The sequence below is a fragment of the Cucurbita pepo genome, chromosome LG11, assembly GCF_002806865.2.
Source record: "Cucurbita pepo subsp. pepo cultivar mu-cu-16 chromosome LG11, ASM280686v2, whole genome shotgun sequence".
Lineage (NCBI taxonomy): Eukaryota > Viridiplantae > Streptophyta > Magnoliopsida > Cucurbitales > Cucurbitaceae > Cucurbita > Cucurbita pepo.
Genome location: NC_036648.1, coordinates 6,631,659 through 6,654,203, shown reverse-complemented (window position 1 = coordinate 6,654,203; position 22,545 = coordinate 6,631,659). Strand labels below are relative to the sequence as shown.

At 36.8% G+C, this 22,545-nt stretch overlaps 3 protein-coding genes across 9 annotated transcripts in view; 1 reads left to right on the top strand and 2 right to left on the bottom strand.

The window, feature by feature from the left end:
• The window catches only part of LOC111806130 (endoribonuclease Dicer homolog 3a), a 19,415-nt gene extending 11,451 nt beyond the window's left edge, over positions 1-7,964 (top strand). For both annotated transcript variants that reach the window (XM_023691489.1, XM_023691490.1), the window contains 11 exons: positions 20-555; positions 638-732; positions 2,056-2,282; positions 2,360-2,569; positions 3,184-3,660; positions 4,553-4,825; positions 5,016-5,342; positions 6,553-6,616; positions 6,733-6,804; positions 7,193-7,304; positions 7,483-7,964. In XM_023691489.1, the coding sequence (XP_023547257.1) occupies positions 20-555; positions 638-732; positions 2,056-2,282; positions 2,360-2,569; positions 3,184-3,660; positions 4,553-4,825; positions 5,016-5,342; positions 6,553-6,616; positions 6,733-6,804; positions 7,193-7,304; positions 7,483-7,690 (2,601 nt within the window). In that variant the 3' untranslated portion in view covers positions 7,691-7,964. The remainder of the gene's footprint in view (positions 1-19; positions 556-637; positions 733-2,055; positions 2,283-2,359; positions 2,570-3,183; positions 3,661-4,552; positions 4,826-5,015; positions 5,343-6,552; positions 6,617-6,732; positions 6,805-7,192; positions 7,305-7,482) is intronic.
• Positions 7,965-8,289: 325 nt separating this feature from the next.
• On the bottom strand, positions 8,290-14,864 carry LOC111806132. 3 transcript variants are annotated; one of them, XM_023691492.1, is made up of 11 exons: positions 14,406-14,864; positions 14,074-14,316; positions 13,060-13,151; positions 12,276-12,378; positions 11,755-12,017; positions 11,434-11,565; positions 10,593-10,715; positions 9,572-9,694; positions 9,182-9,399; positions 8,891-9,044; positions 8,290-8,783 (listed from the first exon to the last, which is right to left on the bottom strand). In XM_023691492.1, the coding sequence occupies exons 2-11, from the start codon at positions 14,279-14,281 to the stop codon at positions 8,565-8,567; spliced, it is 1,635 nt and encodes a 544-aa protein (XP_023547260.1). In that variant the 5' UTR covers positions 14,282-14,316; positions 14,406-14,864; the 3' UTR covers positions 8,290-8,564. The 3 variants fall into 3 exon arrangements, with proteins under 3 accessions (XP_023547260.1, XP_023547259.1, XP_023547261.1); XM_023691491.1 differs by having other exon boundaries at positions 14,074-14,307; positions 14,406-14,863; XM_023691493.1 differs by lacking the exon at positions 9,572-9,694 and having other exon boundaries at positions 14,074-14,307.
• Positions 14,865-18,068: 3,204 nt separating this feature from the next.
• Positions 18,069-22,545, bottom strand: part of LOC111805666 (3beta-hydroxysteroid-dehydrogenase/decarboxylase-like) — an 11,594-nt gene continuing 7,117 nt past the window's right edge. For all 4 annotated transcript variants that reach the window (XM_023690823.1, XM_023690824.1, XM_023690825.1 and 1 more), the window contains exons 10-13: positions 21,846-22,020; positions 21,522-21,678; positions 18,847-18,913; positions 18,069-18,487 (exon numbers count right to left, since the gene is read on the bottom strand). In XM_023690823.1, the coding sequence (XP_023546591.1) occupies positions 18,351-18,487; positions 18,847-18,913; positions 21,522-21,678; positions 21,846-22,020 (536 nt within the window). In that variant the 3' untranslated portion in view covers positions 18,069-18,350. The remainder of the gene's footprint in view (positions 18,488-18,846; positions 18,914-21,521; positions 21,679-21,845; positions 22,021-22,545) is intronic.

Here is a 22,545-nt window from a genome sequence, read left to right as displayed (position 1 = left end):
AAAAAAAAAAAAAAAACAGATAATGAAAGCAAAGTGCTTTCAGGAGCTTTTTTTCAATGGATTGTTTGGGAGACTGTTAATTGGGTCAAAATTAACTGGAAAAAAGAGGGATTTTTTACTTCAGAAAGACACAAAACCTCTTTGGATTACATCAAACATGTATCTGCTTCTACCAGTAGATTCACCCGATGCTTCAAGTGATGATTTATGGAAAATACACTGGACAGCAATTGATTCTTGTGTTTCTGTGGTTGAGTTTTTGAAGAAAAACTCATCTTTGGATGCTGAAAGAAATTGTGGTGCCATATCAGATTCATCACCTTCTAGAAACTGCTCTGCTGAAACTGAAAGCAATGCTGCAAGTTTAATTCACTTTGCAAATTGTGTGCTAGATGTTCACTCCTTAAAGGACAGGGTGGTATTGGCTATTCATACTGGAAAGATCTACTCAATCGTTGAAGTTGTGAATAATACATCTGCTGAGAGCCCTTTTGATGGCAACAGTGACAAAGCACCACCTGATTACATTACCTTTGCGGACTACTTCAACAAAAGGTGCAACTTCCTGGTTCTATTTTGTTATTTCTTGCTGGCATTCCCTTGGTATCATTACTTTTCTTTTGAGCTAGGTATCCAGGTACGGGATTACGCTAAGTTACCCACAACAGCCTCTGTTGCGTTTAAAACAAAGTCATAACCCTCACAATCTACTTGTCAACTTCAAGGATGAAGGTTTGTCAATTTGAGTTGTTAAGATCTACCATTACAAATTATATATAATTTTGTACTCAGCCTCAAGTTCTAGAATGCTGCTTTTGTAAGTTCACGCAATAACTTTCTTAGTTTACTATCACGTTTATTACATTATAATTTCAACAAGGGCTTGAGAAAGAACACTTGAATATAATATTTGAACTTTATTGTCATTCATTTTACTTAGGATACTGTATTGTCGAGCATTTTATTTGAATTGTTCTAGAACTTAAAATATGTCCTCAATTTTTACTCTCACTATTAAAAAGATACCATCTTGATCCAAATGCCTTAGGCAAGGGCCAGTTGTTTAGCATCAACATGTTTCTGAAAACTATCGTTTGCCTCGTCCTCCTCCATATCACTAAACTAAACTCCATTCTTACATATTCTGTTTCTCATTAGGATTCATTCACGAATTGGCTGACTGAGCATACAACAAGCCAATGTCAGGTTTTGTGTGACATAGATGAAATAGATGAAGTTGAATTCATAGAAAGAACAAGAAAGAGCCATCTCTCCATCCATCAGTTTACTCTTGAAAAGATTTAAAAGAAAATACCCCCATTCTCAGACCGATTAAGAGTGTCTAGAGTTGAAAGGCTGAAAAACACAGAACCATTGAAATGATCACATTACGGTCCCTCTTGGATCAATAACCCAAATCTATTGGAACAAACAAATTGAGGTGCCTTCTGAAATAAAATAACTAAGAATTCTCACAATTTTTATTGAATATCAAAATGCACCGCATTAGTGCTTGAAGCTGTCCGACTATTATGGCTACCAGGGAGTATTAAAGAGGATTTGATCCATTTGGTGTGGGGCATGGCTTCATGGGGGACGTATTGGTTCTATGGTTTAATGCTCTGTGGGTTCTCCCTTGCATTGCATAAGAATTCAAGCAATGTACTCTCCAATAGTATTGAGAGGTCTCAGAGCTTTTTGTTGGATGGTTTTGTTTGGTGGTTTCTTATTTGTGAGTTATCAAAGTCTTGGAGTTATGATCCTATTTCTTCTGTAATCAAGGGGTAGGTTTCCTTTTTAGCGTAACACGGTAGCCAACATCAAAGTCTTAGTTGTCCATTGTAAGGTTAGGTAATTTGATTGGTGATGATGCAACATTTTAGTTCTCTCATTTATAATTGTAATTCTAGGACAGTTTTACTTTATCTTAATGATTTTCTTATTAACATAAAAATTGTTCGGATTCTTATTAGGAAAAAAAAAAAAAAAACCTTTGTATAAATTTTGCAATATATTGAACAACCTAATCTTTAAGAAATCTATATTGTCATGTAGGTGTTACTAGTGATAAGTTGCAATCTGGCTCTGCTGTCAGAAAGCCACAAATGCATGTCCATATGCCTCCTGAACTTGTGCTTAGCATGGATGTCCCAAAGGGGGTTTTGAAGTCTTCATACTTGCTACCATCTTTGATGCACCGTTTTGAATCTTTGATGTTAGCTAGCCAGCTTAGGAAGGAGATTAATTATCATTCGAACAGCCTCTGTATATCAAGCTCTTTGGTATGTTCTTCTTGTTGATCTGCACCTGACTTCGATCACTTTTTATATGATTAATCTGAATCTATCATCTTTATTAGATTTTGGAAGCACTTACAACCCTTGGGAGTTGTGAGAGTTTTTCCTTTGAGCGGTTGGAATTGCTTGGAGATTCAGTATTGAAGTATGCTGTGAGCTGCCATCTCTTTCTCAAGTTCCCTGAAAAACATGAAGGACAGTTATCTTCTCGGCGCCAACAGGTTATCTGTAATGCAACCTTACATGCTCTGGGAACGAAGTGCAAGTTACAGGTATGTGATCTTTTGTGGTCAGATGTCCTTTATAAACTTCTCTGTTGGTTACCTGTGCTTAAAATCACCTTTGTTGAAAAATGTCTCAAACTGAGGTCCTCCAATCTAGTTGACCAAATTTTGAATGTTTCTAATTTCTGTTAGTTACAAGCTCTGGTTCCATTCGGAATCACTTTCGTTGAACTCGTTGAACTCACGTCTCATCTAGTGTCAGCTGGAGCGTGGTTGGCCTTGGTGAATATGCTTTCATTTATTGTTGAAAGAGACGCGATTTCTTGATTATGGCTCCTCAAGCTTTTCGTGAAATATTTGTCAATCTTCACATATTTCATTCTGTTATACAAGACCTACAATATTTGTCAATTTATTGTCACACTAATTTTTGTATATTCTGTTTGAAACTTTTTGAGGCTCGCCCTCCTGAAAGTTACTCACAAACATCCTTAGTTAAAACACCTATTACTGTCTTAAAAGTAAGTGATTCAATCACTCACCCACAATTGCTGAACTAAGAGGGGGAAAACTTTAGCTTTAGTTTTACTTTTTCAATGGCAAATGTGCGCACAAACAAATTTAATGAGATAACTGTATCTATTGTTTAATCTTACTTTTAGGGATACATTCGTGATTCTGCATTTGATCCACGTCGTTGGGTGGCACCAGGACATTGTACTCTTCGTCCGGTTCCTTGTAAATGTGGAGTGGATACAGCAGAGGTTCCTTTGGATGACAAGTTCTGCTCTGAAGATCCTAAAGTTGTTTTGGGTAAGTGCTGTGATAAGGGTCATAGGTGGTTGGTTTCAAAAACTATAGCCGACTGTGCTGAAGCCCTTATAGGCGCCTATTATGTTGATGGTGGAATCATTGCTGCACTTCATGTGATTAAGTGGCTTGGAATTGATGCTGATCTTGACGTAGCATTAGTTGTTGATGCAATTGCTTCTGCATCTTTGAGATCCTGCAATTTGAAAGATACTGAGATCGCAACCTTAGAGTCGAAAATTGGATATGAATTTGCTGTCAAAGGATTATTGCTGGAGGCTATAACACACACATCTGATCAAGAACTTGGTGTTAATTACTGTTACCAGGTAGTCAAGGAAACTCACTGTTTTCTCTTATAATTGATTGTAGTTACTCTCTCTACCCGAAGCCCTCTCTTTCTTTTTTATATGAACCACCGAACTTTCATCAAGAAAAAATGAAGAATACACGAGCCTACAAAAAGAAGAGCCCACAAAAAATGAAGGCAACCTGCAAAAGTGACCTCCAATCTAACAAAATAAAACCCAACTGATAATTACAAAAAAAAGAGTAAATTTGCTAACCTCCAAAAGGACACATTGAATCTAATCTTGTACCACACCTGACTCAGAGGCCTCTCAAACCCTTAAAATTTTTATTGTTTCTTTCTCTCCAAAGCCTCCAAGCAATGACACACCCCAGTTTGTCAAAAACCTTTTTTATCACGAAAAATGAGGATGGAAATGAACTCCGTAATTATCACCACAGCTTATGTGCCTTGCCAAACCAAAACCAAACCAGACTTCTCAAAAAACTGACTCCAAACTGAATAAGCACAATCACAAGCCCAAAGCATATGATCCAAGTCCTCCGCTTCCCTCCTGCTAATAAAAAACACATTGGCACCATCAAGTTGGGTACCTTTCTCGAGACCCTATCACCATAGTGTTAATTCCCCTCATCCCTTTTTTGGTGATTGTGTATCTAGTGGCTTGATTCCAGCAAGGGGTATGGTTTTCAGTCCAAAGACATAAAGCAAACTCTTTTTATGATTTAGGGAGCAAAGAAGTGAACATGTTGCTAATTGTAACCAGTTTCATAGTTGATTTAAGGCTTTCTTTCTCCTTTATGTTATATATTCCTTAAAAAAATCAAAGATTAGAAGCAATTACATGTCGAAAGAATGATGCTGTAGGAATGTGAGAACTCCACCTGATTTCTCTTTCTTTTTTTATTCAGAGGCTTGAGTTTCTTGGTGACTCAGTGTTAGACTTGCTCATTACATGGTATTATTATCAGAAGTACTCAGATATTGACCCAGGGGAGTTGACTGATTTACGTTCAGCTTCTGTTAATAATGAAACTTTCGCTCAAGTGGCTGTGAGACGGAATCTTCAGCAACATCTTCAACATTGTTCTGGGCTTCTGATTAGTCAAATTACTGAGTATGTGAAGTACTTGTCCGAGTCTCATGATGCTGGAAAGTCACTGCATGGAAATAAAGGCCCAAAGGTACTTGTCATTCAAATTTGTATTTGTACTGCAATTATTATGCCATTATTTTCCATATTTTCTTGACGTGGAGTTTCATATATTATTTAAAAATTAGAAATCCATTTGTACTATGTTCTTTGTATTACACAGCTTACTTTCTCCCCGATTTCTTGGTTCTCAACTTTTCTATTATCTTTTTCTTCTACAGGTTCTTGGTGATATGGTGGAAAGTATTGCGGGTGCCATACTGATTGACACAAAGCTTAATCTTGACGAAGTATGGAAAATATATAAGCCACTATTAACTCCATTAGTGACCCCTGATAAACTTGAACTTCCACCACTCCGAGAACTAATTGAATTATGTGATTCTCTGGGGTATTTCATCAAAGATAAATGTACTAGGAAGGGAGAAATTTTTCATGCAGAACTTAGATTACAGTTGCAAGATGTCCTATTAGTAGGTGAAGGATATGAACGAACCAGAAAAGCCTCGAGAGGAGAAGCTGCTCAACGCTTATTAGTTCAACTTGAGGTAAAATGTTGTCTTTTCAATAGCCAGAATTTGAATATTTCTCCAGAATCTTTGAATCCTCGTTTACTTCTGTCTTCTACAGAGAGAGAATATTAGAATTTAGATGTTCTGTTCAGAAATGAAAGTTATTTGGATTGGAAAGGTTTTGGGGGTCGTCCACTTGAAAACCAAGTTCATTTTCTATCTGGAGGGAATATGAACTTTGCATGCTCTACTCGTATATTGAAAGTGTCGCTATTGGTGATGTCTTGGTGTTAGAGATTTCTGCTTTATTTGACACTGCTTGCTTGTTATGAAAAACTTTTAGGATTATGGAGTCTATATTTTAGAGCAGTCGTCGAACTTATATTCTCTATTCCAATTAGTTTCAAAGGTAAGAAAGGCTTGAATTCGTTTTCTGACCGGTGAATTAGTGGACATTTAATCGTGGCATAAAATAGACCTTAATAAAAAATTTTGTCCTCCGTCTTAGATAAGTTTTTTTCTTCCTTCGGTGAGTGTAACGGCCCAAGCCCACCTCTAGCAGATATTGTCCTCTTTGGGCTTTCCCTTTCAGGCTTTCTCTTTCAGGCTTTCCCTCAAGGTTTTTAAAACGCGTCTGCCAGAGAGAGGTTTCCATACCCTTATAAAGAATGCTTCGTTCTCCTCCCCCAACCAATGTGGGATCTCACGATCCACCGCCCTTCGGGGCCCAGCGTCCTCGCTGGCGGACTTGTTCCTTTCTCCAATTGATGTGGGACCCCCAATCCACGCCCTTTGGGGCCCAGCGTCGTTGGCACACTACCTCGTGTCCACCCCCCTGGGCTCAACCTCCTTGTTGGTACATCGCCCGGTGTCTGACTCTGATATCATTTGTAACGGCCAAAGCCCATCGCTAGCAGATATTGTCCTCTTTGGGCTTTTCCTTTCGGGCTTCCCCTCAAGGTTTTTAAAACGCTTCTATTAGGAAGAGATTTCCACACCCTTATAAAAAATACTTCGTTCTCCACCTCGACCGTTGTGAGATTTCACAGTAAAAAATGGAATCTTTCTTTCTTTCTCTCTCTCTTAACCCCTTGGCTCTTTTAGTGGATAGCTTAGCTTATCGCCTTTTCCGCAATCCTTTCTTATACGTGGAATTTTTATTTATCTAAACCTTTATTTTCCATACTATTTGGCATTTCAACTATTTATTTGGTATGGTACTCATTTTGGACTATTCTGATAACAGACAAGAGGAATTTCTTACTCTCGTTCTGGCTCCAAGAAGAGAAAACAAAATCCCAGTTGCGTTGGTGAGTGTCATTTTCCTGGGAGCAAAAAACTTGGTTTTTTCTTTGGTTTCTATAATCCTTAAGATAAGTATAATGGTGGTGGTGATGGTCCCTATTTTATTTTATTTTTCGCGCAGAGGCTGCTATGGTTCTCTCATCATCTATCAACTGTTCTACAGATGCCTGTGATCCCAACTCCGAGACCCCTGGTTTGCTTCTGTTCTCATAATTTGATTTCATTGGTTGAATATATTTGAACGCCGGAGAATTTGATAACTCATAAAAAGTTTTAAGTTCACTGATTTGAACCTTGTTTAACTAGATGATTTGTTGATGATTTCAACTGTTTGAATTTGTAGGGGAAAAAACAAAGAATCTTTTATTACACAAATGCTGTACATTGATGATATGTTAATTAATTGCTGGAGTTTTACTGATATGTTGTGGCTTGTACCATTTCTAAGCAACGTTCCCAAAATCCTTATCTCGGATTCATGACAAGAAATGAGTTAATATCATTCATTTGCTAGCTTACTTTAGGAATTGAAGTCAAGCTCCTTTTCATTGATTTATAATTCATTTTTGCCCACGTTGCAGTTATTGGACCAATCAACTTGAAGAAAGGAGGACCACGGAGTACTTTGTTTGAACTATGCAAGAAACTGCAGTGGCCAATGCCAACTTTCAATACAGTAGAAAATAAATCAAGGTTAGTTGAATATTGGTTCTCATCTTCTCTTTTCTGTTTGGATACTATATTTTTTTGTGTTTGCCTCCACGTACACGCCCCAAGAGTCGATCGAGTAGCACCACTGTGTCGACTCCAAAATATTTCTTCTGTTGATTTACCAGTTTATTTTTGTAACAAGTCCTTGTTCTTCATACAGAGTCCTAATAGACATTGGCGAAGGCTCGGAGAGAAGAAAAGGATTTAACAGTTACTTGTCAAATATTATTCTGCAAATACCCAATGCTGGCTGTATTGAATGTAAAGGTGATGCCAGAGCCGATAAGAAGAGCTCGCTTGACTCAGCATCTCTCGTCATGCTTGAGGAACTCCGACGACGAGGAAGAGTCGTTATTAATGACTCATGAGCCTTGTCATTAATATATGTATAGTCTTATATGTCACAGGTTTAGGTTTATCTTTAGGGCGGATAGTCTCATTAGTCCAAAGATTTAAACTCTAGGGTTGATAGTTTCACCGGTAAAGAGATTTAAACTTTTGACCTTTTCATGGAATGTATTAGTTAATTGATATATGCTTAGGGGTTGACGAGTATAGTATTGATATAAGAGCATCAAATTACCGAGGTTATATAGGGAAATCAAACCAAAACTCCATTAACTACTAGAGGCATTTTGTATACTTAGGTTTCAATTGCTGTCTTGTGATTGTCGTCTTTGACTTTGTTGCTACCGTTGTCTCACACTAGTGATTGTTGTCTTCAAAGAACGAGGACGAACCCTCTTGAACGAAGGAGAATCCTTCGTTCCAGAGGTCGTTACAAGTCTGATGGGGTCTTAAACAAGCTTTCAAATTTAAAACATCGATTACACTATGAAGTGAAGAAACTACTAGAGGTAGTTCCTCACAATGATTTAATATGCTTTACGCTACCAAGAGGAACGACCATGGCAAGATCGCAGTTCCAATTAACCATGAGGAACGATGACGATGGCAAGCTACAACCGACGAGAAACAATTATTCGAATATATATATTTATTGTATTATTGTTGAAATAATTCTCAAACAAAACAAAGCCTACGTTACAGATGAAATGATTTGAAAAACTTCACCCCCTAACAAGTTGAAGAGAGTGCACTAACATCACAAGATTCAACAGTGAAGCTTAGACTTAATTCTCAAACATGTTAACATTAGCTTAGCATGAAAATCAATATGTTGATGCAAGAGCAACTCACAGTAAGGATCGAATGAAGACCCCGCTGTCCGTTATAGCAGTCTCATGCTCTGATCAATAATTCGTAGACGTTACTGTTGTTGTCGACGCTAACACGCTTCAACATTTCAAAACTTCTACGGCTCCCCAAGAATTCGATCCTTTTGAAAGCTGTATAACCAGATTCTGATGTTTCTCTACTGCAGTAAGCTGATCGAAGTCGGTCAGCATGTCTCGAGTCAGTGTGAATTGCCATCTCTATTTCATGATCCGACATGTTCTCCTGCAACCAAAAGCATTCAGTTTCTTGTAAGAATGATTAACTCACCTCCATCCTAATCAACATGCCAAATCTTTACAGAACACAAGAAACTTATGGCATAGTAATACCTGATAAAATGTATAAATATGATCGAGAATCTGCAAACATGTGAACCCGTTGCTGTTAAAAAACGTCCTTGACGATGGACCCATCTCGAAGAAACGATCTGCTGGGAATAGTATGGTCAAGTAATGGTTTTTGAATACAATTTCAGACTTCTCACTGCAAGTGAAAGTGAAAAATGAGAAAAAATTCAGTTGCTGTCTGAGTTCAACATTACTCGAACTACAAGTTCCACGGGATTTTGACGAGGTAACCGATCAAATGCATTGATCTCAAACCATAAAAAGTGATCCGACCTTTCACTGAGCGGACGAGTTAGGTTTGCAAATGAAGCTTCTGATTCCTTGCCATCTCCTGTTGCATCAAAGAACTCTGGAGTATGATGCTCACTAACACCTTCACTACTGAAAGAGTCTGTGTAAACAGAAGCAGATGAACTTGGCTCAGATATTGACCAGCAGATTGAATCCAAAAGGCTACTCGGAGTTAACGGACGTATTGGGTTTTGAAACGTCTGTAAAAAGAAGATAACAAACTGATAAATACCATAATTCTCTTCAATCTTGATTTTCAAATATAGATTTTCAAATTCAACGATACTTGAAGGTGAAGCAGAGAACCACAATCAAACATGAACATCAAACAAACATAGAAAGGCCCCAAATAAGATTCAAATAAGGGACAACCTGCAATCGACAAGCACGACGTTTCCTCACCCCAAGTTTAGCATTTGAAATCATCTGTTCACGTTCTGCCTGGGTTGCCTTAATTCTAAAATTTCTAGCATCTTCTCCTTGCCTATTTCTTGCCTGCAGATCATGAGAAGACGCGTTTTAAAACTGAGGCTGACAACAATATGTAACGGGCTAAAGCGGACAATATCTGTTAGCAGTGGACTTGAATTGTTACAACTGGTAGCCAGGCATCGGGCGGTGTGTCAATGAGGACACTGGGCCCCCAAGGGGGTAGATTATGAGATCCCACATCAGTTGGAGAGGAGAACAAAACATTTCTTATAAAGGTGTGGAAACCTCTCCCTAGTAGACGCGTTTTAAAACCGTAAGGCTGACAGCGGACAATATCTACTAGCGGTGGGCTTGAAGTGTTAAAAATGATATTAGAGCCAGGCACCGGACAGTGCGCCAGCGAGGACGCTAGGCCTCCAAGGGGGTGGATTGTAACACCCCACGTCGATTGGAGAAGGGAACAAAATATTCCTTATAAAGGTGTGGAAATCTTTCCCTAGCAGATGCGTTTTAAAACCGTGAGGCTGACAACGATATGTAACAGGCTAAAGCGGACAATATCTGCTAGCGGTAAGCTTGAGAAGAGGGGGGAAAAACAAGGGAATACACTAGATAACAACACTAATAGAAAGATTTCCTGCTCTATGTTATGAGCAAGAGCTGGAGTTCATGTTTTCACGTTAGAAGTACGTTTTTTAATTTTGTTATAATGTGACCTTTCCTGTTGCTTACTGGCTTTGTGTTGGGTAAATTCAGGTTATTTAAACTGAAAATTTTACTGGCATCTCGATTACTGCACGATAACGGTTCACTATTAATACGGTATCAGCATGAGACTGAGATATAAGCTAGAATAAGTGCAATCCCGAAATCCAGATAGCAAGAAACTTCATCAAAATTACTAACAATGATGTTTCCACGTTATAAAATGCTCAACAAAGGATTAAAAAGTCAAATGTACCTCCGTAGAATCTTCGGCAGAAAGATCTTCAAGTGTTGAACTAATTTGTCGAGCCAAGTCGGCAGACATGTGAATAAGTCTTTGTGTATGTTTCTCATTCACAGTTTTCAGAACCCAGAGTGGCTGAGAAATTATCAGATGAATCTCAGTGAAGCTAAAACATTTAAAAGAACACACAAAGTAATCTCAAAAGATAAATCTTATCTTTTATGACAGTTAGGTTGGGGAGAAGAACGAAACATTCTTTATAAGGGTGTGGAAACCTGTCCCTAGTAGATGCGTTTTAAAAACATTGAAGGGAAAGCCCAAAGAAGACAATATCTGCTAGCAGTGGGTTTGAGCTGTTACAAATGGTATCAGAGCCAGACACATCGCCAGCGAGGAGACTAAGCCCTGAAGGGGGGTGGACACGAGGCAGTGTGCTAACAAGGAAGTTGGGCCTCGAAGGGGATGTATTGGGGGGTCCCACCTCAACCGGAGCAAGGAACGAGTGCCAGCAAGAACGCTGGGCCCTGAATGGGGGTGGATTGTAAGATCCCACATCAGTTGGAGAGGAGAATGAAACATTCTTTATAGGGATGTGAAAACCTCTCCATAGTAACGCGCTTTAAAAACCTTGAGGGGAAGCCCGAAAGGGAGAGTCCAAAGAGTACAATATCGGCTAGCGGTGGGCTTGGACTGTTACACTTAATACATATAAATACAGACATGATATAAGAGAGCAAAAACTATAGCTCATATATATTTGAAAAGAAATTCCTGTCCAAGAAAAGTCCACCATTACGAAAACATAGAAAAAAAAATCAGCTTCATATGAACACACAAATGAAACACCACTTACTGTAACTAAATTGCTGGAGTGGCCAAGATATCGATGGACGGAAGTCCTTTCACAAACCACGTGACTCGTACTGCAACCAGCAAACCATTGATCGACAAGCGAGGCACCGACTCCCTTAGCTGCCTCGATAACCTACAAAAATTTGAGAATCAATCATCCCCTTAGCAGCCTCGATAGCCTGCAAACTACCAGATACTAGCAGCTTCACGGTCATGAAGTTCCATATTACTTATGTAGTCTAACATTAGCATACACCAATAGTCACCTCCTTAGTGTTCATCAGTTAGAGCTATAAAACTATGGAGTTTATAATAAGATTACCTTTTGTCGCAGCTCTGATGAAATGTCGGTATCAATATACACGGATTGACCCGAGAGATTAGAGTCCTTTTTTCTGTCACGATCTCGCTTAGAGAATGGTAAATGAGATTCTCCTCTCATATCATTTTGCTCAACTCCATGAATGCCCACTGGAAGGCAGGAGTTTCCATCACCATTGGACCCTACTAGTTGGTTCAGTTCATCCATTCGTCCACTATTTTCTCCGAGACTCTTGATATTATAAAGAGACTCGCTCAGTCTTACTGTAAAAGATGAGAACAGTCATACATCTGACACAAATGCTTATAGTAAAACTAGTAACTCCTCGAGAGGAAGTACAAAGTTTAGGGGTATTTTTATTAATTTAGCCTATAAAGAAAAGTAAGGTTGTAATTAGTATTTATGTCGGTGATTATATGCCCCAAGTATGCCCCCCTCATCCCGAACATAGCCATGATACATGAGAACAAAAATTAAACGAAAAATATCATAACCAGTTAGCACACAAAGCTTCTTCTTACCATTTCTCCGTACACTATCTACAAACCAGCCAAGAGAGACAACAAATAGCCCATTTCTTGATCCATGCTTAAAGGCGTGCTCGAATTTGCGTCCACCTAAGCTGTGGTATCTGTCAAGGTGTTCATTCATACCAACATTGGCTTTCAATACTCGACTGATTAACGATAAAATAATCACTTAGGCTATGAAATTTCTACCACTCTGAAGAAATTATAGAACCTAAGAGTGTAAAAAGATTGACCCAATACATTATTTTTTCATAAGAAGCAATTCCTTAAGAAAATGGACAAAAAAGGACATGCATATTCAAGTCCAATCCGTTGTTGTATGCGGTATATTTTTGTAACAGCCTAAGCCCACCGCTAGCAGATATTGTCCACTTCAGCCCATTACGTATCGCTATCAGTCTCACGATTTTAAAACGCGTTTGCTAGGGAGAGGTTTCCACACCCTTATAAGGAATGCTTCGTTCCCCTCTCCAACTGAGGTAGGATCTTAGAATTTTCTCTTTCTAACCATACAATTACTAGTACATCAACTATGATTCCCAATACAGTAGTCAAACCGCCATCTCGTAGTACCACCATTAATCAATACCTCACTAAGTTTTAAGAATATGCATATCTTTTCTTATGAACCCTGTCAGCAAAATCTGGAAATTCAGTACAAAACAAGTAGGGATGCAGGTCATAAAAGTTCTACCAAAGGGGTTTGAATGCCCAACCAATATCATATAAAAAAAAGAAACGAAGTTAAGTATACCCAAGATAAGCTAAAGGATATTTGAACCACCAAATGAGTGCATTGTGGATGCAAATTAGGGCTGTATTGTCCACCTAATCTCTCTGTAGCTTCCTTAACTTGTTTCCTTGCTTCTGCCAAAAACAAGAAGCAAATTATCGATAATTGCAGCAAAACTTATTCAAAGATGAACAAATCATCATTATAGACATCTTAAACAGATATCTCAACAACATTCTTTATTTAGAAACTATCAATATTTGGAGTAATTAATTAAACAAGCTGAAAACCATTAGAATTAGAATTTTTGTAATAGCACAAGCCCACCGCTAGCCGATATTGTACTCTGTGGGCTTTCCCTTTTGGCCCTTTTGGGATTCCCCTCAAGGTTTTTAAAACGCGTGCTAGGTAGAGGTTTCCACACTCTTATGAAGGGTGTTTCGTTCTCCTCCCCAACTCTCACAATCCACCCCACTTCACGGCCCAGCGTCCTCGTTGGCACTTGTTCCTTTCTTCAATCGACGTGGGATCCCACCAAATCCACCCCCCTTTGGGGCTAGCGTCCTTGCTGGCACGCCACCTCGTGTCTACCCCCTTCGAGGAACAGCCTCCCCACCAAATCCACCCCCTTCAGGGCCCAGCATCCTTGCTGGCACACCACCTTGTGTCTACCCCCTTCGGGGAAGAGCCTCCCCACCAAATCCACCCCCTCGGGGCCAGCGTCCTTGCTGGCACACCACCTCGTGTCTACTCCTTCGGGAGACAGCCTCCTCGATGGCACATTGCCAGGTGTCTGGCTATAATCCCATTTGTAATAGCCCAAGCCCACCGCTAGCAGATATTGTCCTCTTTGAGATTTCTCTTTCCCTTTCGGACTTCCCTTCAAGGTTTTCAAACGTATCTGCTAGGGAGAGGTTTTCATCTTACAAGCTCCGCAACGAAGACGAATAGAAGAAGCAGAAGAAAAGGTTCACAAGTAAACTCCAAATACACATGAACAATGATGATCACAAAGAATAAGAACATTGAAGAAAAGACTTATAGCATATAACCAACCTTTAGATAAACCAGTAACGCAAATTACGAGTCCAGTAAAGGGACCGATTAATGAAGCTTTCACCGATTCAGACCTTGAAGACGATGAAGCAAGAGACATGGAGTCAAGCTGTTGCAAACCTCCCAATGACGATAGCGGCGATGAGAATCCAAAAAGCAGCCGCGAACAACCTTTACTGCTAACCACATCGACCGTACCACCTCCCATAACCACCACGAACGCCAATTACCTTACTGCAAAACCTCAAAACAGGACAGATTTAGAAAAGTTAAACCCTAGAACGACAAAAAGAGCACAAAAAACGACTAAGAATCGAAATGATGGAATATACTCATTGCATAAAACTGAACACCGTGGCGATTCCGAGAAAGGAGATCGAAGAACAGGCAAAAGAAATGGAAAATGTGTAATTTAATCAAAAGCGGGAAGGAAATTTGAAACATTACAGAGCGTAATACGTAAGGAGGAGTCAGAATTGACATGAAAAGAAGATTTCGGAAGATTATTTGACCGAATCAAAAGAAACAATCTCAGAAATGGAAAAGGGAAAAGGGAAAAGGGAAAATTGGATTGGGAAGAAGAAATGGAAGAGGAAAGCAAAATAGGGATTGAAAAGGAAGAAGAAATGGAATTAAAAACAAAATGGGGGATTCTTGAGAGTAATCCAAGCTTCTCCTTTACACGCGAAACCCAACTTTTGTGAAGGAAAGTGCAGAGCTTTGAGAGTGGAGCATTCAACTCCGGCTTTACTGCTACACTTCTTCCCTGCTCTTCAAAGTTTCAACTTTCGAGGTTAATAAATAATATTATAATTTTTATCTATTTAATTTTCTTTTTTCTTAGTGTCTAACCAAATATATAAATATAAATGATTCTCCACCATATTATATTGTCTACTTGTACCAATGCAGATTATTCCTTTAAAAAAAAAAAAAAAAAAACTATTTTAGAATATAGTTTTTATTTAATTTTTAATTTTCAAATTTAAATTGATATAATTATTAGTTAGAAATTTTAATTTGGTTTTATTTTTTAAAACTTAAAATTTAATGTATTAATTTTAAATTTTTATAATTATATTTTATTGTCTTTAAAATTTAATCCATCCATCAACAAGATATAATTCAAGTACCCATGTGTAAAAAAATGTCGAATTTAATGACATTTAGGAAATAGCTCGATAATCATTACATTGTTCAAAACCAAGCTCGAGTTAATTCTTTTTTTCTTTTTCTTTTTTTTCTAATACAGAAATAAATAAAAATAATTATATATGAAAATGGAAATTAATGGAACTGAAATCGAAACATAATGGAATTGTGCAACGAATTTGGTTGATGGATCTATAATTTTAGGAAAGTAAGCTTAGAGTTTTCCAAGTTTCCATACTATTTTGTTATCTAACCAAAACCATTTTTAAAAAATTCTCAAAACACTTGCAAAAACGTGAATTAGGGTTTCATTCAAAAGGGATAATTGATGAAGTATTTCACTAAAAAAACAGTACATTTTCTATGAAAAAAAAAATTGCCTCGAGATTGGATTGGCTTGAATTTTATTATTATTTTTTTTTTTGACTGAGTTGGTTAGGTTGGTGACTCGAATAGAGTTCATAACCCTACTCAACTTTCTATTTTCAAGTTGAGATGTTGAGTTGGTTTGTTTAAAAATAAAAAACAAAAATTATACTTATCTACCACACAATTACACGTTACATTAATAACTAAAATCTCATAAAATTCAAGTATCAATTTACATTAATATCTAAAATCTCATAAAATTCAAATATAAGTTATTTTCAGGTTAGCTTGGTTGGTCAAGCTGATCTGACCAAGTAAACTAACTCAAATTTTCAATTTTTAAAAAATTCAACTCAATCCAAACTATAAAAAAGATCTAATGTAGTTTATACTTTATGATTTGGATTGAGTAGTTCGAATAAGCCGAGTTTTTGGGTCATACGAACACCCCTATCATTCAAAATAAATAAGGCATATGATCTTACAATTCATATTGTATTTAATACAATATAGAGTTAGAGTACAATGTGCCTTAAAATTTGAGAAAGGTGGATGAAGGGTGTGGCATGGTCCCAACTCTTCCCTTAAACATTGCTTCTAAATTGGATCGTGTAATGTGATGTATGCTAAATGGGGACACATACACAAAATGATGATATCTTTCCTTACTTTCAAGCATTAAATTAAAATAATGGCTGAATTTTAACTATTTTTAAAAAATATTAATTAAAAAAAAGGGTCATCATCGAGTGAAAATGAAGTTAAGAAAGATAACGACATGCACAAATAACTTCATTGCAAGAAAAGAAAAGAAAACTGTAATTATTAATTAATTTAGATGGATTGGATTGAAGTCCAAACTCTAATTAATTTTCTAAAAATATCTGAACTAACACCTAACCCACCCCAAGTAAAAGCCCTCTTTTTACCTAATTTGAGTTTATATTACTAACAAAAGCTAAATCTAAAACGTTTATGAAAGGTTAGAAGGAACATAACATACTTGGAACGAATGTTGAAGGCTAAACACCATGGACACTATTTCAAGTCAGTGCCACACCAATTATAAATCTCAATTTTCATCTAATATTCTAAAGGATTTCTAGTAAGACTAGTTCTGAATCATTTATAAAAGGTCAACGGTTTGAAAGATCATAGGTATCTTTTAAACAAAAGGACAAAGTTCGGGAGTACTTTTTGAAATTTAGCCTAAAATTTAAATCACTCTAGCAGCAAATGACCAATTGATTTAAGTTGTCCTAGACTTGGAGGCTCAGGAAGAAACAGATAAGAGTAGGGCATCAATCCCCGGCCACTCGCAAAGAACCTGTACCTCTTCCAGGGTGAAGAAAAATAATTTGATGTGTTTTTATTTGACTAGCCAGAGAGGAGAATACATGTAGAATTAGTTAGACTGCTATCGGAAACACTGTAGCTGACAACCTTTTAGTTTAGCTAGACCTAGAAAGTGTCAACTAAAGAAGCCTTATCTTAAAGTAATTGCAATTGAGACCCTAGTCACCTCAACTACCACAAAATGAAAAGAAAGTGGCGTGTGGCCATTTTGGGTGTGTCAGTAGGCCCGGTCGTCACCAAGTTAGTGAAAGAAACAGGAAAGGGAAAAAGTTGGTTAAAGATCAATAGAGGCCAGAGGGTCAACGAAACTATCAATCTCCAAGCAGATAAAAAAGCACCAGCTGATGAACACTAAGTTAACGGCCGAAACCCACCGCAGATATTGTTCTCTTTGGGCTTTCCCTTAAGGTTTTTAAAACACGTTTGCTAAAGAGAGGTTTCCACACCCTTAAAAGAAATGCTTCATTCTCCTCCCCAACCGATGTGAGATCTCAGAGAGGAAGCTTGAAAGGAAAAATCCAAAGAGGACAATATTTGCTAGCGGTAGGCTTAAATTGTTACATAAAGTTTCGTCTAGTTAAACGACCTATCAGCTTGGTGTCTCTATTTTGGTACTTCCAAGGAATTTCTTGACTTAAAAACGTTTTTAACTAGGAAAAAATAGTTTTAAAAAAAAAACATCATCAACAAGGAAGTCATTGCAGTTTCGTAACGCCATGTAATAGAGCAATGAAAATGAGGAGAGGACATCTACCTTTCAACCGAGGGGTAATTGAACTTCAAATATTTTGCTCGTGGCAATCATTGAAGAAGCATGATCTTCAAGTGCATGTCTCTCTCGTGGTTCTCCTGTTTGAATCACCCATTAAATAAGGATCAGAACACAGATTTAAATTGAAAAAGAGGTACAATTGCTTCATATGTAAGTCAGGCTTTAAGGAAAGCACTATATTTTCAACGGTAGCAATCAGGATAGGGTGATAACCGTGATAAATCTCACCAAAAAGCTTTATGGAAAAGAAATTGTCTTCAAGATCATCCATGTGCTTTTCAACAAGTTTCCTGTGAATATCTAATTTGGGTCTGTGAATAAGCAGGCAAAAGTTCTAAATAATACATGTCCCAAACCATCTTCAACTGAAATAATTAACGTCTTGACATTGTAATATGTAAAATTGAAATAAATTAATTCTTCATATATATTTGAGGGTGGGGAGGTTTGTCAACGAGCGAAAGAAATTACATGAGCCCTAGGGGAAAATGGAAAAAGATAACCAACAGAGACACGGAATAAAGCTTATTAAATTTGTAACAGGGCATGAGCCCACATCGGCAGAAATGCAAGATGAGGACGTAAACTTTGGTGCCACTTAGTATAAACACAACTTGCACTAATCACGTTATCCTTGTGAAGTAGAAACTTTTCCGACCACATTGCATTTCTTTTGCGTCCAAAATTGAAATTTTTGACACAAAGAATCGATCTCTTGCTCCTTTTTCTCGTATACGAAGAAAACCGTGAAGGCGAATAGAACAACTGCAATATTATGACAAATATACTTCAGCTTTCTAGATGGTATGTGCAAATAAAAAACTTTCATCCGTAGAACTCCAAAGAAATCAAATCAAAGTGAATGGGAAGTTACGTCTCTAAAATAAATAATTTTCCTAACATATGTATGAACTTCTGTGATCTAAATAATTCTTTTAAGAAAATAAAAATAAAAATGAAAAAATTCAAAGAAGGCATTAGGAGCAATGATAAGAACATAGTGAATAGGGAAAATTGATATGTCGAGACAAATTATCTTTGGTATCAACCTACAATTCCAGATGATTGAGATTGCTAGAGTTCATGATACAATGGGGGAGGAGGAGAGAGGGAGAGAGAGGAACCTGTCTTATATAAAGTTTGAAGAGAAACCAGTCCAATAAAGCTAAGAGCCAACAGTGCTACAGAAACCTGTTAATTGATGAAAACAACATCTAAGTTGATCAAACACGATTCTAAAATTACAGTATATGAACATCTCGTACTTTGATTTTTCGAATACCCATTACTTTTGTTTTCTACATTAACCAATTTAGGTTGTTAAATCAGACATTATTANAAAAAGAAAATAAAAGAAAAGAAAAACAAAGTAAAAGGATAAAAATACCATTCAATTAAAACAAAGAAAGAGAGAGAGAGAGAGATTTATATTGCCCTTTAGTTAATAACACTAACATTAATTTGGGGGGCCAGGGTGAAAGAGGTGGATCATTCCAAGATGGAGGATTGTGGAGGTGAATCCTTCTTCATCAATGATCAATGATAAACCAAAGGGTAAGGTATTTGTTTTAGAGAATAGGGGCCGTTTATTAAAAATAAAAATTAAAAAAAATAATCCTTAATGTCCATGGGAAACATTGCATCAGAATGAGATGTATGAAAATAATATTACCGGAAATTAAATATGACTAAGTTTGGTTGCTATCCGATTAGTATGGGAATAATGATGTTTACCGTTTATTTATGAAATTATTCCCATTTTTTTTTTGTACAATTTTGATATATTAGTTAATGAACTAATCAAAATTATCCAACAAACAGATAAAAAATGATCGATTATAATTATTGACAAATAATTTTACTAAATTAATTTAACCAATTTTAAATAAGTAAATTAAGATGTTAACAAATAATTGCAGCAAAGTGATAGCATTCATTTAATAAATTTTTGTATCAGAAAAATGATCATGTATTTTGATAAATTATTATTAATTTATTCTAACTAAATAATTAATTATAGTAATTTGAGTACATCCACATCCACATCAATCAACTAATTGCTCAACATAAAAGCTAAATATAAAAATGTTTAAAAGAAGATAAAAAAGACATAAGGCAAAGAGAAAACCCATACTTTTGTATGGGTCCAGACTACTCTTATGTATGGGTGTAAATGATGCCCAGAAATAGAATATCACCATGGCCAACTCCATAAACCTTGTATCAAACAAAGGAATCACAAATCCTTACCCATTTCTATCCTCTAATACCTTGTACCAATCAAGGCAAGAGTATCCATCCTCCCCTTTCTCTTTATGCTTGTAGTTGGTTCTTAAGCATTTTATAGACAAATTAAAGGTGGAAGGCAGGATTTAGGGCTTCAATGGAAAATCCAGGAAGTTCGCGTTATCCCACTATCATTTACAGTAGTGATAATGAGGAATGTTGCGGGTGCAGAGTTGGAGAAAGTTACTCTTTGCTTAGTTTCAGTTCCAACCATAAATGGGCTAAAACCAGCCATTCTTGGTATGAATATTTGCAAAATTCAACCTAGTTGGTCAATATGAAAAACCCCAGCAGGCTCCTTTAGATGCCCTTAAGACTGCTCTACATGGAGGTGCAAAACCTAGATGGTTTGAGTCGAATTTTAGGTATGCAGTTGGTTCTTTCTTTGCATCTCTCATTTCTAATATGCTCTTGAAAATTGAAAGGGAAAACAAGTAACAGTGCTGGATAGAGGGTAGAACGGAACCTGGGATCTATGTTTTAAGAGGATTGAATAGGTGAACTGGATGGATGCTCAACGGGACGAGTGGGTTGACTTTATCATGTAAACTCGACGAAGCAGGTTCCTAATCAAAATTATGATCATGCCTTTTGGATGTTGTACAGTTCAGGGAGTTAGCCTTGCAAAGCTGCATTCTCCACCCTAAGTCGATCATACTTAAGCTTAAATGGAAAATTGGAATACCCCAACAGAATCAAATTCTTTCACTTGGTCCTTCGTTTACCAAAGCCTGGAACACTCCAGACACGTTGCAGACAAAGAACCTCCTTTTTATCCTTGGGTAATTTTAACTGTTTAAGGGATGGGGAGACCAATGACCATCCATTCTTGCTTTGTGGTTTCACCACCAAGAGTTTGAATGTTATTTTAGTATCTTTGGTACGGCCTGGGGCTGTCCTAGTGTTGTCTCCTTGCTTCTCCATAAAATTCTATCTTGCTAGAGGAGGCTGTCACAGAAGCACAGCTTTGCTGCTTTGGATCAAAAGAAACAATATAACCTTTAAAGAGTTATGCAGGTTTCTTTCCAATTTTTATTTTTTTGGAGATTGTATCATTTAAAGCCTCTACTGGGAGCGCCTTATGCTAAAAGCTTTTTAAGTTCCCGGGAGCGCTTTATGCTGAAAGCTTTTTAAGTTCCCTACTTTCTTGATCGGCTTATATTTGGGGTGCTTTTATACCCCTTCTCTTCTGGGGGGATCTTATCTCCCGTCCTTTTTGTATTGTCTTTACCTTGTAACGATCTCTCCTTTTTTTAGAAAGAAATATGGTGCCATTAAAAAGAGAGAGAAAAAAGAATAATCAATTAATTGCAATGCCGACCACAGGGATGCAAAACTCGATTTTGTATAGCATCAACTGAGGCATGGAAAGGTCCATCCATGTAATATGCAAGGGAAACTTGTACTCTCACATCTCTATCTTTTCATNAAAAAAAAAAAAAAAAAAAAAAAAAAAAAAAAAAAAAAAAAAAAAAAAAAAAAAAAAAAAAGAACAAAGAACAAAGATGGTTACCTTAAGCAAGCGCACCCAATCATTCCCTCTGGAAAGAGATTTAAAATTTCTAACGAAAGAATTCCAAAATGATGCTATATTGATGACAATGCTTCGTGACCTCTCTTCTGACAAGGAAAAACATGAAGAGGAAATTTTCTCAACTTGATATCCAAACCTGCACGAAGATCATTACAATTAGAAATTGAAATTTGATGCTACGATTTCTAATTTGATTGCACAGGCCATCCATCTACACCACGATACTAGGTCCCATTTTATTCCAATATCTGTCATAAATGTAACTGCAATTTACAGCATGTCTAGGAGAGTAGGCAGACGTACATTTTTTCTGGCAAAATCCCATGAATAAACAGAAATATGAATGCCACCAAGAGAAGCTTCGACAGTGCAGTGATCATGGTACACTCAGGAGCAATGAAGTTATAATAAATAGCCATCAAAACTAGCAATGCTATCAATGTCTTCCTTTTATCCTTCCAGAGTAAAATGTCAGCAGCTGCCAAAAGTAGCACAGCAGCAATGATTATTGGTTCATCAATATTTTGATACATACAAGTCCAGTTCACAAATAGGAATGAGATTAAAAATCAGTGTGAAGTATGAGAACAAGAGAAATAAAATCAGATTATTTTGAATCAGAATTCGATTCCTAAAATGTTTTATTAAACTTATCTAAAACCAATATCCAATTCACATCCTAAATGTTAATTCATCCAGAAGTGAAATAAAAAACCCATATTACTACTTGTGTTCATTAAATTTACCTAGAATCAATATCCAATTCTCATTCTCATCGTTTAATAAATTCTAGGATGTGATCAAATACATTGTTAAAAAAATGGTTGAAGATTTCTTAGCAATGTAAGGTTTCTTTTTTCTTTTCTTTTCTTTTCTCTTNTTTTTTTTTTTTTTTTTTTTTTTTTTTTTTTTTTTTTTTGGTAAAAGTCCAGCTTGCTTTGAGATTAAATGAAAGAATACACAGGAATACAAAAAAAAAAAAAACAAAAAAAAAAAAAAAAAC

What these genes read in the sequence shown, in the direction of transcription:
- LOC111806132 (XM_023691492.1), bottom strand. Translation starts at nt 14,281, where the DNA reads ATGGGAGGTGGTACGGTCGATGTGGTTAGCAGTAAAGGTTGTTCGCGG. An exon ending in CGTTACTGGTTTATCTAAAG is followed by an intron (nt 13,152 to 14,073) that starts GTTGGTTATATG and finishes TGTTTTTGGCAG; the next exon opens with AAGCAAGGAAACAAGTTAAG. An exon ending in ATATTTATACATTTTATCAG is followed by an intron (nt 8,784 to 8,890) that starts GTATTACTATGC and finishes TTTTGGTTGCAG; the next exon opens with GAGAACATGTCGGATCATGA.